Genomic DNA, 19,108 nt, shown 5'->3' with positions numbered 1-19,108 from the left:
TCCACCTAGAAATAAAAAACATGTTTTTTTATTTGCCATCCGACGCACTGGAAGCCGATGAAACAAAGCATTTGAGTGAGAAAATTCAACTTCACCAGTGACACACTTTCGTTTCCAACTGCTTTTATACATAAAAAACAATGTGCTGTTGAGATCAGAAACATCAAAATACAAATTATCTTTTTTTTTTTTTTAAATAAAATATAGATACATTAAAAATTATTAGGTCTCTACAGATGCTCCAGGGAATACAGTAAACTCTGTCCATCAGCAGACCACAAACTAACTAATATCAGGTCAGAAGTGTGGCTTTGACGTGATTCTACTATATCTACACAAAAAGCCATCCGGGAAGATCATAATTCATTAGTTCATTTCATGTACGGTTCATTACAAATACTAAACTGTACATTGTATTTTAGTGTTGCGCATCAGCATGAAGGACACGATGGAGAAAGTCCTCCCTCTACGAGGAGCCCTGGGTCAGGAAGTGCTGAAAGAACTCCTGGGTCTTCCTCTTTTCCGCCAGATCCTGCTTCTGAGGCGACTTCAGGAGCAAGGATGCAAAAATGGTGGCTACACAGGAATAAAATAAATTATTCATATTGCAAAGTATAACAAAGGGTTCCTTTTCTTTGGCCTATTGTACTATCTTTATCAGCTGTTTCAGTTATTGACATGTTTTAAGTAATGATAGATAAGACGAGCACATCAATGTCAAGAACAAAGATTTTCAGATTTTGCAATAATTCGTGTTGTTGGTATAATTTAATCTCTATTCAAACAGGGCAAGTTGGGAGCGCATACTATTTTTTTTACACAACCAGATTGCTCCGAGTAATGGCAAACTTACTGAAAACAATCCCTGAGTCATAAACAGAGCTGAATAATAAAACATGATTTTCATTTTGACTTTTCCTGGCTTGATTCCTTACTTTCTCTTCTCTTATTCAACATGTTGACTAAATCATGAAGCAGAATTCACAAATGAGCCACCTGCTTGGTTTTCTTACCCAGGATGCTGACATCTAATCGATTGTTGGCAGAATTCTTCAGCAGCTCACGCAGAAAGGCAGATATATAGTTGAACACATTTTGATGGCACCGAGGTAGCATGGAAATAACCTGCAGAGTAAATAAATTAACATTGTATGAAAAAACAAACAAATAGAGATTGTCTTTTATAATTCAACACATCTTGGACAGGATAAATCATGATTCTGTGTCTCACTCACTTTCTCACACTGACTGGCATTGGAGCAGCCTTCTAGGCACAGCTGGTAAAAGGAGTAGGGGACCACAGGCTGGGGGAGGGCATCCAGAAAGAGAAGCAAGGCCTCTGCCACTGAGTGGTTGCTGCCCGCTGCAGGTCAACAGAGTTAAGGTGGTAATCGGAAAAGACTTGCCACATATTGAAATGAAGTGGGAGCAAAAATAAACAAATCACGAAAGGAATCATTCAAAATCAAGCTGTTTCGAAGGATACGAAGAGAATCCGGCATGCCAGTATCGAGGCAATCCCTTATTTCTGCAAATTCACTTCGGAGACCAGGTTGCTGAAATATGTCTTCCTGCAAATGGAAGATAAAACACATGAGTCTTGGTGGTTTTTTTTTAAGCACAATAGAAATTTACAAACAGGTAAATCTGAAATGGACTTTGTTTAGATTAAAATTTAGAATAAAATCCCATGTTTAAACTACCTAAATCAAGTAAATAAATCCCTGTTAATTCTCTTTAGCGAATCAATGCAGAGACTCCACAAAGCTACTTCGCTGGCAGGCACAACTAATGAGACACTTTGTGTCAAGAGTAAAATTCCTAAGCTTTTAATTTAGCTTAATTCCTTTGTCCTTTAAAAGAAACCACACAAAAGCCCGGAAGGAGGCCAAGAGTCACATAAATCACCATAACTTTACAAATCTGTCCAGAAGAAATGTGCCAAACATAAACTAAGTAGAGGTACAGTGTTCTTTGATTTTATTACAGCCCCAAAACAGAAACTTTGGCATCGATTGTCTGACCTGTTTGATTGCATTACGGAACAAGTGATCCACCATCATCCAGAGTTCTTTAGGAATGTCTAGAGGCTTTTCAACGGTTACTGCATTCTCATCTCCAGAACTCTCTGCCTAATGTTCAGAACAAACACAGCAAAGAAAAGTTGAGATATAACAGAAAAATCTGTGCGAAATTGTAAATCTGCAATTATAAAAAAAAAAGATATTCTGTGTCTTGTGAGGTCTTTCAAGGACACTGTACTTGTTCTGCACATGGGAGCACTCACAAGATCACGAAGTGTCTCTTGCGGAATCTCCTGGATGGGATCCCTCAGATGACACAACGAACGGATGGAGGAGCCGTAGCAGCTGGGCAGGTAGTTTCCTGTCAGAGGGATGAAGTAGTCCTTGCCACGCTCCAGGTGAAGCACCAGGATGTCTTCGATCTGCTCCTTGCCAGAGTTTAGTTCAGGCGCCGTAGAGCGGTTTACAAAAACCTCAAGGTCAATGTCCACAGAACCACCTTGAAGATGAGAGGTGCACAAATAAATTAACGGGTGACTCAACTGTTTTTGAATTATGTCGTACAGGGGTTTCCACAAATGCTGAGGTAGTGCTCTTTGAGGATTTAGAAAGCAACATGACATCCATAATCTGTAACAATGTGTCGTCTTGCACTATAAAAAAAAGGAAGATGCACCTCAAAGGACGACATTGATGCTTTATTAGAATGAGATGTGGCTCCTGGAGGAAACTTGGACTCTGTAACTCACCCTGAGCGATGAAGCCTTTGGGGGGGTTTGCTGTGAGCCAGGGCTTGCAGTATGTATACTCATTCGGCTTCTGGATAAACTCAAACTGACACGGGACCTGCCCATCATTCAAGAGGCTCAACGTCTCGGCCTGGTGCTGCATGAACTTCACGTCCTTAAAGTGGAACTGAGAGAAGAGAGAAGGATTCATGTGGTGAGATTAAAAGAATAAGTCGACTCTATGGTTTGGAACTGTATCCTTAAATACCTGCAATAGGCCCCAAGCCTGAGATCAATACACTGCTTCATTAGTTGTGGTTTACTTACTGAAGTCATTAAAGGGCATAATGAGAAGGCATTTGTTTAACTAAGTGCATCAAAGAGATAAAACTGCTCCCATTACACTATAATAGGACTGAAAGTGATTGGAACTTTTACCTCCTGCTTGGACAGGGTGACAGACGGAATGCACTCATTCTCCATTTTGTCGATATTGCGCACAATCTCTTCAAATGTCTTCTTATAGGCTTCACTATTTACTCTCTTGATCTGTAGGAACATATAGGAGGAGGTCACAGGCAAAGAAACAATCAGTTATACTGCAGTGACATAGGCAGATAAGCAGATAGTCAAATATTAATGTACTTTTACCATTTTGTAATGTATTTTCTAATTTATGTGTGTTTCTTACCACATGAAAAAGAACAATTTATAAAATAAGTCATTTACCCCAATTTCAAGCATGGAACTGACTGGTTTGTGGTCACTGGCCTTCAGAGCCATGTGACTCTGGTAATGTTGTTGCTTGATGTTTTTCCCTCTCCACAGGACACGGTCACACCAGGCAGGCACGCGACATTTTTCACTAAATGCAGAAGTAATAATCTGTTAATTATCAAGCACGTTTGTTACATCTCTTATTAGATTAAGTATTGAAGGCAAAAATTACATCTGTATGACAGTGTATTTGCACAGGGTAGAGTAGTTGTCTGTTTATAAGTATCGAAACAGTGAAACATAACGGGGATGAGCTGGAATACGTCAAACTTCTTTCTTTTTGCAATTATGTTAATTTTAATTGTGTCACTGAAGAATGATCTCTTTACTGACTTCTATTTGCAGCTATGCGGGATTACCTTGTATCCCATTTGTCAGAGCCGGTGTCATATTTGTAGGTGGGCTGGAAATCAATCTCGCCCTCCACGAAACCAACAAACACAGCCTCCTCATCGATCTGCCTCTTGAGCTGAGGACCAAAGGCAGCTTGTGAGAATCAGCTCTCACAAAGAAACACAGACAATACAAAGACAGAAGAGAGATTAAGACCAATCCAAATACCTGATCATAACTGTGCAGAGTTTCAAAGTCCTTCTTGCTGATTAGCTCCTTCACATTGGAAACATCAAGGTCACTGATTCTGTAGTTGAGGTCTCCAATCCATAAAACCACACTAATGAAGCAGAGAGATAACATCAAATGAGAATTTGCAATACACAGCAATTACAAGCAAAGATAAAGCTAAGTTTATGACGGTATTGCTTTGATTTCTATATGAATCATACTATAACTTTTAACTGTATTAATGGTTCGTACTCATGCTTCATGATCGTGAGTGGAGTCTGTGTCGGCTCAAGCTGTCGAAACTGGAGACGGCTGCAAATATCCTTATAGTCTTGATTGCGTCTCTCGTATTCTTCTATGTGGGCAGCTAAGTGAGAGTTGACCACACAGATGCTGGAGTTGTGGAAGTGAAATCGGATTGCCACAGCACCCTTGTTTCCCTGTGAGCCGGTGTGGGATCGAAATAGACGAGAGAAGGTCAGTCAAGATTAATGCCAATCGAGCATCTACAAAGATTCAAAAGATGAATGAGATTATATGAAGTTATACAAGCTCCCCCTGTTTGAAAGTGATCCAGTGTGGCGCAGAGAATAAGATACTTTCAGGTTTCAGTTGTTTCTGGGTGCACTCTATTAGCCAGCGTCTCATTACTGCAGGAGAGGAGCCCCTACTGGTCACCCGCCTGCCATCTGCTCGACACTGCAGAGGCTGCTAAGTCAGCATATCTGCATACAAGACGAGAATAATCTATTCTGCAACAGTGTGCGAGGAACAAAGTTGGAGGTGCTGGATGAACAAGCTCTCAAGTGAAGAGTTATAAACAGAGAGGGTTCGAGGGACAACACTGGTTCAGCTTGTTAAAGTATTTGTCTATTCCACAGTTTCTATCACATTCATTCACTGGTGGCAGCACATCTGGATTTTCACTACCACGGATAAACCAATGAACAGTCATTGCAGGAACCAAACGATTTCTGCTTTGAACAAGGAGCAACTTTACATAAAACCATCAAACCTACAGGATGCATATGTTTAATAAAATAAGCCTTACCATTCTTCCCATAATGCCAGTGCCCACAGTCTCTGCCTCCACTTCAGATATGAACTCTGCATGCTCCTTCTTCACATAGAAGATCAGCATGATGCCAACCAGACGCACCAACTTCACCTGGAGCAGAGCACGAATAAAAAAAGAAACATCAGTTAATACAGTGTAGGAAGAATCATTTAAAATACCAATTTCCTGCATAATTTAAATTCATGGGGAGTTTGACTCTGTGAGCCTGAGATACAGCCTAGATCATTTTTGCTGCTCAGAGTTTTTTCACTTGCAGCTGCTTAGAACAAAAACAACATGTATTTTAGAACATAAAGTAGAACCCACTGTCTTATCTGAAGGAAAACAGACGCGACCATCCCAGAATATTAAGCAGGGGGAAGCAAAACAGTTTGATAAGCCTCCTCAGTCAATCCTACTAGAAACAACATTCAGATACTAATGTGAAAACTTTTATTTTTCAGGCTGCCAGGCTTTTTACAGTGTCGGTTACAGAACAGTAAGTGTGCTTTAGTCAGAGCACTGACGCTTGATGAGGAAATGTCATTATACAAGTTCTGTGGCCGACAGACTTCCTGTACACCCTATGAGGTCTCAAGGAAAGCAGCCAAGCAGATACAAAAAAGTAACATGATAAGCAAAAGTCAGCACTCTGAGAAAACGGAAGTAGATGATAGTGAATAAGAGGAAGAGGAAGAGAAAGATAGAAGATATCTTCAAAGATTAAAGTCTTAAAAATCTCACCTAACTGGCAGGGTTATCATAACTACTCTTTATGATATTACACAAAACACAGGAAACTCAGCGTAACAGTGAATCTGCCACTAGTTTCCATGTAAAAAAAAAAGAAAGAAAAGAAGCTAAATTTACCCTGTAAAGACAAAATACAATTGGCCGGACTTTAACATATACAGGTCCAGGAAGACAACTTTGAAAAGAAGAAAAAATTGATTTTCTTACTAAGGCATACTTGGCATCTGGATGCAAGCCCTTGGACACAGCCTTCGTCCACTCCAGCTCTTTGGGGGTGTCATTAAAGAAGAAAGCCTCTTTGCTGAGATCCAGCTCCTGGAAACTATAAGGAAGACCAAATGGGAGTTTGAGATTTGATTCCCACATCACCCACAGCTTGTGATGTATTTACCAAACTTTTTTCTAGTCTTTTATATCAAAGTAGTAAAGTGAAACGTAGGCAGGATCAGTGGGCGCACGGTGCCGAATCTGTGGGAGGGCATGTTCTCCTACTGAAAACGTGAGCAATGCCTACATGCATTTGTCAGAGGTTTGAGGACTGAATGTCTGTATGTCTGTGTGATAGGATTAAGTGAAGAATTGCATCGCTGTTCTCCAGCGGGGGTGAATTTGACTTACCCCACACAGTACATATCAGGAGGGTCCAGAGTGCAGCTCAGCCAAGGACTGAGGCTTTCCTTTGGCGTCTGTCCATTCACATTGTACGTGCCGAGGAAAAGGCTGCGACAGAATGGGGGAGAGATAAGGAGAATACAGAGTTTACTTAAATAAAGCATTTCTTCTTGACTTTAACAAGCTAATTCAGAGTCGCTTCTGTGATTTGCAGTTTAAATCAGGGGACATTAATCTACCTTGATATATATTAAGTTGATTTACTGCAACACTCATCTTGAAATTGGGTTTTATGTAATTTATAAGAGCAACCCTCCTGGAACTTCAGTGCCTTTCTGAAGGACACAAACTGTGAGGAACGGTGAGAGGGCTCAAACCCTCCACAACCCCACTGAGATTCATCCTGCAGGTCCAGATTAAAACACCAACTTCCTTTTATTCAACAGTCCTCATCTCTTGACCTTCAGGCAGCAGGAGCTTCACTCACGCTCATGCATAGGAAAAGCACAGAACTCTTTATTTTGTGCTGACCACCATCACACCGCAATGCACAAAACTTTCTGTCCTAATGGCCCCAGTCTAAGCTACCTGGAAAAATGCTGAAGCTGTTTTTATACAAAAATCATGGACCGCTGCTTTCTTAAGCTTTTTTTTCTAAACTGTACATTCTCAGTGTGGAGATTAACATGAAAATGAGGCAGACAATTCAGGTCTCCAAGCACAATGCAAAAAGTTCTGTTTGACTGCTGTTTCTCATGAAGACAATAATTAAGGCATGGATCTACCAACAGGAGGCAGTGTAGTTAAACTGAAGTTAATGAATGAAATTCTTCTTTTTCATTTATTTCTCAGAAAGCAAAAAAACTGAGAAATGTCTTAGTATTTACTGGTATATCAACATCCTCAATAAATGAGATTAGACTAAAGCGCATTTAACCTCTACACTGGTGCATTTCTAGAAAGCATCTGAGACAGTGGTGCTTAAAATAGCAAAGAGCTAAGTACACAGAACTACAAAACCACAGATGTTGACTCAATGTTTTTACATAATACTTCTTGGTTCCAAGCTGTTCTCACAGCTACACTGTGTGTTCAACACACAAGTGTAACATTATGTGTATAAAATATCTTGACATGCGTCCAAAATTCAAACCTGTAGAATATTAATTATGGATGTAGAAGTAGGACTTTAGGTAACGGCTTCTGTCCACACTTCTATACGTTTTGCATCATTATTGTAATGATGTGGTATCAGATGAATGCTATGTTTTCATGTTTCAATGGTGCCACACACTGAGCAAGAGACCATTTCAAACCCCTCTACATGAGTTTAAATTGTGTATGAAAACCCGGTAGCACTTTCACTCTTCTGCCAGAACAAGATCAGGACCTCCTAGAGTGGGACAGGCACATGTCTAATTGGACCCAGCACCTCCAATATCACAATCAAATCTTTAAATTACTTTTGTGATTTGTTATCCAATGCGACATTTTTATTTCCCTTTCAAGTGATCTTAAATCTAGTTTGGAATCACTTTAAACCTAATTAAAAAAAATAGAGAGAGTCATTAATCTCTTCCTCCTAATTCAATTTTCAACCATTTGTAGCAAACCACACAGAGAGAGATTCAACTCGAAGCCGTAAACAGCTGTTTCTATGTACCTCGCTGATAACTCTGAAAGTCTGTAACTAAAACTATTAAAGTAATTTACATACAATGTTATTTTTTGTGATGTACAATTTTCTCCAGGCACTAGAGTCAGACTGGCCACCAGAGCAGATCCCCTCTCTGGCCTCCTATTGTATAAATGCAGCACTGGTCGACAGCGACATACCTGAAGTTCTCCCGGTAAGTGTAAAGGTCTTCATTCTTCAGCAGCTCACATCTGATGAGGTTGTCACGCAGGTTGAACTGAGGCATGGTCAGTATCTGAGCTTTGTTTGATGTGGTGTGGCTGGAGGCGTGAACCAGGTCATCCCTGGAGATGGCTTGACTGCACAACGAGAGGAGAAGTAAGAGTTAGACGCTGGGGTGAATAGAGACAGACCAAGATAGAAACAAGATCATTCTGTCACTCTGGTGTGAGGTCAGAGGGGGAACAAGTGTCTGGATGAATGCAAACTGGGTGTTTGGTCTAAATTGTTTGACTTTACTGTTCACCAACCAAAGTACAGTTATCAGTTTGCACCAACAACACTACTCGACCTACTTGCATCAGTTAATAACGCTTCTAAAAGCTAGAAATGAAATGATGGCACACCAGAGACATAACACTCTGCTCCAGACCAACAGTGAGATAAACAGTAGATCAACACATGCACAGTAGAAACCAAGACTGTGGGGCAACACGTCATTCCCCTGGTATCAATACACAATGAGACAAAGAAAAGAGGAAGAAATGTGATATGCCTGTGTCTCAGAAATCTTCCAGAAACAAACCATAACTAAAAACCATCTTAAAAAATACAGTAGAGTCATTCATTCCAGGGCAGCCGTCAATTTCAGGTAACACAAATGAACAGAGCAAATTAGCATTGTAAACTTTAACAACTTTAAGTAAATTAAGAGGTTTGAATTTAAATGATACATGCCTCACATGCTGCTGCCGGGTATGTAAACAGTACCTGATGTAAATCGGATAATTCTCAAATTATATGCTTTTTATACTTTTAAATTTCTGTTTCAGCTCTCAAATGTTTTGCATTTAACATTGTGTTAAGTGAACCTATTAATGTGTTGTAACTTTCAGGCGATACAGTAAAGTCATTGGTGCCTTGTTGGTTTAATATCTTCCTTAAACACTCGGGTTAAAACTACAATTAGCACATTACAGTTGTACTCATCCATCAAACAGTCAAGTTAGAAATATAGTTGAGGGAGCAATGCACCACAGACACGGAAGAGAGAAGACGACCGCACGCAAGCAAACATGAAAAAAAAGAAAAAGAAAAAGGAAGGCTCTGTAAAAGGAAGGAAATGTATTCTACATGTTTAGTAAGCGTAAAGAAAATAAAACAGTCTTTACACTGAGGGACACACACAGAATATGAACAAACTCACACAACTCCACATTAAACTTTTACGTAAGTAGTTGTAGTTTACTGTATGGAATGACCCCAAAGTAAGAACCCAAAGTTGTATGAAGAGTTTTGGTTTTGAAAACTTCCACGTGTGAATAATAAAAAGGCCTCACCTCTCCGGGCTCGGACACACTCTGGACTTCTGTGTGCCGCTGTTGGCACCGATTTCCCTTTCTGAACTTCCCTTTTGGTCCGATTTCTCTGTGTATTGAGAAGGCAGATTAAAGGAAGGTTAAACAAAAAAGTTCTAGGTTCAATTGACAACACATAAGATCATAAAGGTAACAATATAGCACAAATTCAAAATGCCTAAATAAATATCTCGTCAGTTAAGACTGTGTGGTGCAAGGTACTTAAGCTTAAGTGCACAGGATCGTATTTTCTCCGGAGGAGGTGCATGTGTGAGGGCGGCAGGGGATCCCCCGCTGGATTCACCACAAGCGAGTGAGGGGGTTGAATACTCTACTAATGAAAAAAAAACTAATATCTCCTGGTGGAAAAAGCGGTGTCATATACCCAGAAGACCCTGATGAAAATGACGTGAGCTTGGGGTGATAAGAGCTCACAGTAGTGTCTGTGTGTTGTCAAGAAAATCACGTGATCTTCGTAGCAGAGTTTTTGCTGATGTGAACGTGTCTGTGCAGAAATCCTCCCGCTGTGTTGTGCATGTGTGAAAGGCAATTTCTGGGTAGAGACCAATTCGCCACATTTTACCCGCAGGTCATGTCTGATAACGGCTTTAGTGTCGTTCCCAACATTATCCTAAAATGCCCCAAGTATCATATGAGAAAGAACCCAGCCCTAAACAAACCAATTTCAACACCTTAATAATGACTATGTTGAATAAATTAAAGCTGCCATGCCCAAGAACAAAAACAAACTCCCACAGTAACATGGAAGTCAATCGTAAAAAAAGTGTCAAGTCAGGGCTCTGCTGTGGTCAATTGACAGAGCCGGTCTTTTGGAGTTGGTAACAGTTAGTGCATCCCAAGTAGCTGGCTTTCACTAAAGTGTGAGGATATGAGACAGCATTGCCCCTGTCTCCTGCAGCTTGGCAGGGAACACAGCTGGCTGCTCTGAAAGGGAAGGCCAGGTTCTTTGAGCAGGAAATTAAACTCTCCAAAAGTTTCAGTGTAGGCTACTTTAAGAGTGCACCTGACCAACATCGCAGTGCCAGCACACAAAAGTATGTTCTATTGCATTTGTTGTCTGATCTCTTCTGTTTTTTGGTTTCAGCATTCAACACAAGAACCTTGTGGCTAAAATGCACTTCAGGACATGGATATCAAGAGTGCTATGACTATAACATCATACGACGAAAACAATGTCAGAGGGGAAAGAAAGTTGTCAAAATATGCCTAAAGAAAAGTGATCACAAAACTCCCAACAATGCGGTTACAAAATGTATGATTCTTGTTAAATCTGTGGCTAATGCAGAACGTTTGAGACAGCTTTATAACCACAGTTGTCATACAACATAACTTTTTCTGCATCTTTGTTGTACAGAAATGTTCTCATCATTCGGACTTTCTAAGAAAACAGGTTGTGACATGTGCAACTCCAAGAAAAGGTCATCATATCAGAAATGTTTGTGCCAGTATATTTAGTACAATAATCAACAAGGTAACAAACACAACCTGAACTGTCCCCATTTAAGTTTTGACTAAAAAAGTGTGTGAAATGGAAAAAAAAAGATGGCCCATTATGTGTCTGAGAAAACTTCCAGCAAACTGTGAAATTACATTAGAAGGGTGTAAATTAATAAATGCTCCGGGTTAAGATGTTGAACAGCTTGTGCACACAAAGAAAAAACACATGTAACTGTGAAATTGACTAAAGTGCTTCCTGAGTTGCAGAAACCCTAACCCTAAGATTTCAGGGACATGCATGTTAGACTTTAGCCCTTTAGAGACTGGTTCATCCCCATTTCATTAGTTGGATTGTTTACCAAAGGTAAGAGTTTGTTCTCGCTTTGAACACCAGTTTCTCTCTGTGAAATAAACCATGTCATGGAAAATGTGAATGAATAATGAACAATAAAGAAGGTATAAAGACGAAAGTCTCATGAAAATTAAATGCACATAAAAGTAGTTAGTAACTATCACAAAACGTTAACCTTCAAATCCTCAACTATTCTTAAACTGAAAGATAAATTAGGACTAATTTTAAGCATATAAAGTATTAGTCATCCTCATATTACAGCTGCTAAAATGTGTTAACAGCTGCTTTATTTCGACTGGTATAATAGTGACCTCGATTTGTTTAGGTTTTGGACGTCTGATCAGTCAAATTTAAGCAAATAAATGGCATCAATGTGGACAATGGGGACTTGTTAATGAGGTGATTAACCTATGATAATCGTTAGCAGCTGATCAACATGCCACAAAGTGTAGAGAGCTTCTTCTCTTCTCTGCATATTGCACTTCTGTCCCTCCTGGGAGAGGATCCCTCACGTGCGGCTCTCTCTGAGGTTTCTACGTGGTTTTTAGTGGGTTTTGCTTACTCTTGTTGAGGGTTAGGAACAGAGGACTTCGTGTGAATAAGGGCAATGCACAAATACAATGTTATTAATTCATTCATTGTAATACGTTATTAAACACTTTGCTGCAGTTGCTTATCTTACAATCAGCCCCCCCCCAGTGAGGCCCTGGCCCCATGAGGGTCCTGTGTGTGACCACCAGCTCAGCATGTTTCACATTCCTGCGCATTGCTCGAGTATCATTAACCAGCTAATGAGCTTAATAACCATGTCGGCTGCATGGAGGCTGAACTACACACGTCCACACGCCTGCGCCTCTTTATCTGCAGCTGACCACAAGTCAGCACGAACGTTGTTCAGGTGTCAATCTCTTCCGTATTGATGCACCCGCAGCTTTTTATGTGCAGCTGCACAAAGTTCACTATTTCATAACTTCCTTTTCGTTGTCAGCACCAAGTTGTCAGCTGCAGAGGAATGAATCTAAAGCTGCAGATCGACGGCATCGCTTCTTCCTGCTTGAATAACACACTTGGATCCCACTTGCATTGATTTAGAGAAACTCTCTCCTCCCAAGTCGGTGCAGAGCAGCTTCATCCCTGAGAAAGTTTGCAGAGTAGTGATTTGAAGCTAACAGGCTAAGCTAGCTGAGAGGATGAGCTAGCGAGAGTGTCTCTTTGGAAACCGACGACGGTGTGACTCAACGTGTGTGACACAAGTGTTTGTGTGTGTCGCAAAAACACTGACTCCAACTCTTACCACAGCGGGTGTGTCATTTTCTGTCACACAGCGACGACCACTAACTTCATGTAGCACGGAGCCCCGTTAGCCTTTAGCACCGCTCGGCTACACGCGCTAACCTGACAGGCAGCTCCACACTGATGTGAGCAATAACAACCGCTGAGATTCAGCACAAATAATTGTTTCCCCCAGCGAACCTGGCCCTGTGAGCTAACCTGGCTAAAGTTAGCCTCGAGGAAGCAACTACTACTACTACTGGCTAGCTGGAGTTAGCTGGGGAGCTAGCCAGCTAAACGGGACACACTCTTAGTTTTGTTAAAGCCCCTTGAAGACAAGTAAATGTTGGAATATTTGTCATACCCGAGTCTCTCAGCGGCTCAGACATCTCCCCACTCCGCTGCCACTCATTCTGTGCAGGAGGAGACCGAGCTCCACTCAGACCTGCCCATGCTAAGTGAGGTGGGAGGAGTTAACCTGCTGCTGCTGCTGCTGCAGAGACACGAGCTGAACCACACACTGTTCACAAGATGCACACAATATTTACACCGGTGCAACATGAAGTTAGGCTCACACATTTCAAGTGGATAAATTAAGTATCGGTAGTGTTTCCCACTAGTCCCCTAATGAAACCACATTTAAATCCGCTAGATTCAGGTTTTCATTTGGATCTGCAGCAAGTTGCAAACACTCTTAAATATCAGTCCCTTAAAACATGCCTTAAAATGTATGATCCTCGAATATTCTGTGAGAAATCAACACAAAACACCTCATCTCAGTGGGAAGAAAATCCGACCCCTGATCCGCACCATAAATCTTCCTTGGGTCAGATCCCACCCCTCCACAGAATAGAATAGAAATCAGTTTGGTGGTTTTGTGTTATTCTACTAACAAACATACAAAGACAGTCGAAAAACACACAAAGTGCACATTAGAGTGTTTCCCTCCGCCAAGGCACCAAAGTCTGTCATAAACATAGACTGTATATGAGGATAGATATGTGTATTTATATACAGTATACAGTCATGAGCAGCATGGCTCCCAGCATGCATGAACATAATGTGTGACATCTTTAAGGGAACATATCCTGTCATGTAACTGCAACTACACAAACATTTGTTTCTTCATAAACAAAGTGCATTTTTCATTGTGACCTTCAAAGATCACACATGGATTCTTGTATTGAATTACTAAATATATAGTAGGTCTCTTGATGGTTAACCTCCATTGTTTACTCCACTGAGGAGTTTATGTTTTCACTCGTGTTTGTTGGTTTATTTGTTCAGGAGGAAACACAAACCTCTGGGGAAGAAGATGCTGACACAGGGTTTTTTGTTCCCTTCACTTTCTTTCTCTATATTTAATGACAAATAAATAATTTACGTTATCAGACCACTCCCTTAACTTTTATATTTGTACTACAAAACAGTCATGTGTAGGACTGTTCAGCCTTGGCATAGGAAAGCTCTCTTCTGAGGGCCACTCTCGTTTGGTTCTGTTTTATGTTTTTGGAACACCCATATGAGTCATATCAGCCAGGGCATTTAAAAAAAAAGCTTTTTGAATTAACTCTCTATTTTTGACTAATCCCTATCATCAAGCCGACCGGTGAGCATGTTTTAAAGTGCTGTAGAGATAAAGTCTGGGCAGTCATTTCCACATCACAGCAGGAAAAGTGGTGTTATTCACGATAATGATATAAGTAACGACTGTCCTTCCTGTAGCTCTGGCATGACTATGGCCCTGTTTTAATGCTCGCTTAGCTTCCTGGCTCACTGGGACAATGAGAAATTTTCAAACATTTACTGTTTTCAATCATACACGTGCCGGGACATTTGCATTCATCCCCTGTTCTTCCTGCAACCTGTCACCAACTGAATGAATGAACCTATGATGGCTGTCAACTGGAGCGTTACTTGACGGAAGCACAGGCTGGAAACAAATACAAAGAAAAAAGGTATTAGACGACAAACCTGTTTTCCGGTGCTGGTTGAGTTTAGTGAAAGTTGTGCCGAGGGCCTGTTTGACAACTCCCGGCCCTTTATTGGCTTTGTGGTACTTGTTGATCCACTCGAATGTTGGCACGTGCGTAGGAGACTTACAAGCATCTGGAGAAAAACCGGACAGAGAGGGGAAGAGAATCGGAATAAATTTGGACGATCACAATTACGTGTGACTGAGGAATACGGAAACAGCTGGAATTTGTCATCAGGCACCTGTGGAGGAGGTAAGATGCATGGTGTAAATACAGTGTTGAAGAAGAAGTGATCTAATTTCCGAAGCATTTTTAAACATCAGCTTTCGATTTCTGTGGCGCCACCTTCAAATTTGCACTTCTTGAAATGTATATTTAGGAAATCGCATTGAGGAATCTCATTTCTTTTCGCTTACCTTTACCATTTTTTAAATTCTTCCTTTTAACAACTACCGGAGCCTTGTCCTCTAATCTTTCCATCTCCGGGTTAAAAGTCCCAGTGGCTCATTTAGCGTACAACGAAAAATGTAACACACAGGTCCTCGTCCATGCTGACAACTGGCTTCCACTGTGAAGAATAGAGAGCCAGTGGCGAGAGTGACACATCCCTGGAAAATGTCTCTGTCACCCCCTCAACCGAGCTGCTGTATTCAGATCAAAAGTTAAAAAGAAGTTCTGGAGAAACATCGAGGAGGAAGTGACTCGTCCTTTTTGAACCGTTTGAGTCTCGTCCTTTCAGTAAAAGCTGATGACATAAATAAACTAAACACAAGTACAGACTCCACCCCTTCTCACTGTCTGTCTGTCTGAGTCACTCCTCTTTTTCGTCCTCCGTGGAAGCTGTGGGACATCAACAGTCTCACAAATGCATTTGTGTTTTCATTTCAGATTTGTGAAAATGTATTTAACAGTAATCTCATGTCAAAATATAATAATATAATGAATTTTAGGCTCCAGACATAATTTAGCCCCATGGCAATTGTAGACTGGCTCAGCAGGTTTTATCAAAACATGCGTTAGAGAAGGTTATTTGTACTTCACACAAAGGGAATCCAACTTTGTTCAAATACATATATAAATATGAACTTCTGAAGCAAAAAATTATCAGTTATATCTATATATCCATATCTATAACAGACGTTTGAAGTTTTCAAACTGCCTTTCATCACTGCCAATGTCATGTACGTCAAACAGAAACAGCTATTTTTCAGGGTTTTTCAGAGGCTGCAGGAGCCCTGAACAAAAAGGGACGACTTGCTGGATGTTACATAAGCGCTTGGCCTCAGTGTGTGAGTGCTGACCTACCACTCCACGCTCTGTTGACCTCACTGAGAAAGAGCCGCGAATGAGACCCGAAAGGAAGTCTGAGCTCCAGTGCTTCCTCCTGGTAGCTTACTCTCACTCTGGTATCAGCACCTTGAATCAGATGAAGAACATTTTGAGAAAAAAAACCATGTGATATTCAGTTTTACTTGGTATTTGTAATGTATTTGAGAATATTTGTAATTAAGAAAAAAAAGGGCAAACACACCCACAACTGCCAGCTCCTCCGGGGAGGAAACTAAAAAAAGTGCAGAATGAAAGACAACAGTAGCGTCAGGTCATTTTTTCACAAGAAACAAGTTATTCTCCTCTATCTAATTCTATTTGTATCGCCCACATTCACAAATCTCTATTTGCCTCAAAGCTTAACAAGGTGCAGCAGCCTTTTAACCCTGGACAAGGGTGAGGACAAACTACCAGAAAAAGAGAAGAATAACAGAATATAATTCAGTCTGGTGTCGGCCCGACTTGTTACGATGGTAAACATATGGAAGCTGCTCACTCTCCACAACAGCTGGAGTTGGAAATTTTTTTGTTGAATTACCTTAAATCTAGGTCTAAATGCACATTTTTTATTTGAATTATTAAGTTGAACTGACTTAAATTAATTGGGTTTGCCCAACCTGTTTATTTGATTTGATTCAACTTAATTGAATTGGGTGTTACCAATTGAAGTAATTAAATTAAGTTGGTCCAACTGATATCTTTTTTCAGTGCAGAAAAAGAGAAGAATAACACAATGTAATTCAGTCTGGTGTCGGTCCGACTTGTTACGATGGTAAACATATGGAAGCTGCTCACTCTCCACAACAGCAAAGTCAAGGGAGACGGGTACGATGTCCTCCAGGGACACGTCATCAGCGGTGATGGCCATCCTTCGATGAGTATAAATAAAGATTCTACAAAAGAAAAATATTAAAATCAGATGGGTGTGGTTGAACTCAAACTACTGTAGATCTGCTTCACAACACAGTGAAATCTAGCATTTCAGTTTTTGGTTGTGCTATCGGTTACGCAACCAAGTCAATTCCTCTTCTGAACAAATGATTCAGCAACACACAGAAGTCATGTTATTGCCAATTACTGTTAAAAACTCACGCATGTTCTTTGGAAGACTCCACCAGTCCCAGCAGTATGCTCTCTGTGATGCTGTGAGAGACGACCTCACACTGGACGGCATGTTCACAGTTAAGGGTATAGTGAAAAGTATTAAGTATTTCTTAATTATCATATGACTTGAAGAGCTGGGAAATAAAGCAGTATTATTAAAAATCACAATTTAATATTCATCAGTAGCAATATAACCAAAAGAACAATGTATATCTGTTTATATGTGAATCCTTGAGTTCAATTAATCCAATATAACAACTAAATAAAACCTATTGGTGGAAACTCTGCTGCATCAGAACTACTTTTGTTTTCAGACTCCTTGTCAAATCTACATCCTCACTTCCGAACAAATGCAGAACTTCCGCTTGTGATGGAGCATTTTTTTACACTCATGTCATTTGTGACACATCTTCAGACCACTTCTCTTCACGCTGCCTGTAACTTCAAACATCAGCTGGTGACACAAAGCTGCCACCGTGTGGACGAGAGCTCCAACTACAGGACTTGGACTGGATCCGTGGGAAGTTCCACCCAAACCAACCCTGCTCGTGAAGACAACAACGTGTCAAATACTTTGATCTGATTTAACCCACAGAACCAGAAGTTTTTTATCCGTAGACACGTAAACCACGTAACAGAGCTTTAATCCAAGATATATAATCTATATAATCTATATAATCTGTGGACTCTGATACTCTCCAACACGACTCGGGCTGGTTTGAATTTAGCTTGAGTCTTTGTTATTCCCCATGTAAAGCCCGTGAAGAAGCGCAGGCAGGTTGTGAAGGATACTATGAGGCAGTTTTCCTCCTTCTCCAAAGTTTCCTGAATAGCGACGGACTGATCCATAGCGACGCGTCTCTCTCTCTCCAGCTCGTAGAATCCACCCGCAGGGAAACTCCACGTGAATCTCGATCAGACTTTGATTTCTTTCCCTCTCACACATCTGCAGCAGAGACACGCGAGCAGCGACATAATTCCCTCTTCTGATCCAGATGTTTACCCCCCCACTCCTTCCTTCCTTCTTCCTTGGCCCCGCCCGACCCACTCGGGCCTGTCTCTGCCACGCACTGACTCAGAACCCACAGAGACGTCACAGCCGGGGGGTGTCATTAGCTCGGTTTGGTGTGGATCGGTTTGGATTAACAGGCCTGGGCAGCAGGGCGACTGAGCCAAAGAGGATTATGTCCCACAATAGACCTGGATCCCTGCTTTTACTGAGTTGTGTCGAGGAGTTCTGAGGATCCACCAGGTCAATGGACCTCCTGGGGTGTTTGGTTGGAGGGGGAACAAACCAGTTACAGCCCATAGCCCCCATTTACTCAGCTAACAGTCCCTAATAGATAGATAGATAGATAGATAGATAGATAGATAGACAGACAGACAGACAGACAGACAGACAGACAGACAGATAGACAGATAGATAGATAGATAGTGTTATTCATTAAGTGCCATGATTTATTTGGAGAAATCAATGAAAATGTCAATAACTCTCGCAATGTTAAATCCGCTCCAATTTGTAATGGGCTCCCGCCTGACCTCCACACTCCTTCCACCAAGTTTCATTATTATCCGTCCTGCAGTATTTCTGTGATTCTGCTGCAGCTCCTCATCTCGGTCAAATTAAGATGAACTCTCAGTATCTGTCCAAACCCTCTGCTTCCTCCTGCTATAGCTGTGAATTTGAACATATTATATTCATATTATATTTCAGTCATATTCCTACATACCTCAGCACATTGTCTTTTAATGGAAAGAAATACTGCAACTTTGCACATGTGTCTTTTGTTTGTAGTTTGTCTTCTTTTGTATTTATTCTCTTGTTTATAGGCTTATTCGTTGTTCTCTTATATTTGGTACTTTACTGTCTATTCTAGTACTTTATTGTG

General features: G+C 40.8%; 1 protein-coding gene across 5 annotated transcripts; it reads right to left on the bottom strand.

Annotated features, from left to right (window-relative positions):
* Positions 1-106: 106 nt before the first annotated feature.
* On the bottom strand, positions 107-18,258 carry inpp5b (inositol polyphosphate-5-phosphatase B). Of its 5 annotated transcripts, none has more exons than XM_053431701.1 (23): positions 18,012-18,258; positions 17,208-17,278; positions 16,911-17,008; positions 16,318-16,347; positions 16,092-16,202; positions 14,785-14,919; positions 9,711-9,798; positions 8,352-8,510; positions 6,522-6,623; positions 6,111-6,225; positions 5,145-5,261; positions 4,346-4,533; positions 4,091-4,202; positions 3,889-3,998; positions 3,482-3,617; positions 3,191-3,301; positions 2,774-2,939; positions 2,288-2,523; positions 2,025-2,132; positions 1,487-1,571; positions 1,236-1,363; positions 1,014-1,125; positions 107-576 (listed from the first exon to the last, which is right to left on the bottom strand). In XM_053431701.1, the coding sequence occupies exons 1-23, from the start codon at positions 18,066-18,068 to the stop codon at positions 467-469; spliced, it is 2,685 nt and encodes an 894-aa protein (XP_053287676.1). In that variant the 5' UTR covers positions 18,069-18,258; the 3' UTR covers positions 107-466. The 5 variants fall into 5 exon arrangements, with proteins under 5 accessions (XP_053287676.1, XP_053287675.1, XP_053287677.1 ...); XM_053431700.1 differs by having other exon boundaries at positions 17,208-17,287; positions 18,012-18,257; XM_053431702.1 differs by lacking the exons at positions 16,092-16,202; positions 16,318-16,347; positions 16,911-17,008; positions 17,208-17,278; positions 18,012-18,258 and adding an exon at positions 15,203-15,550.
* Positions 18,259-19,108: the final 850 nt, after the last annotated feature.

The sequence above is a fragment of the Pleuronectes platessa genome, chromosome 10 (genome assembly GCF_947347685.1).
Source record: "Pleuronectes platessa chromosome 10, fPlePla1.1, whole genome shotgun sequence".
Classification (NCBI taxonomy): Eukaryota; Metazoa; Chordata; class Actinopteri; order Pleuronectiformes; family Pleuronectidae; genus Pleuronectes; species Pleuronectes platessa.
Note: the sequence above shows the minus strand (reverse complement) of the source record. Positions and strands in the feature narration are given on the sequence as shown.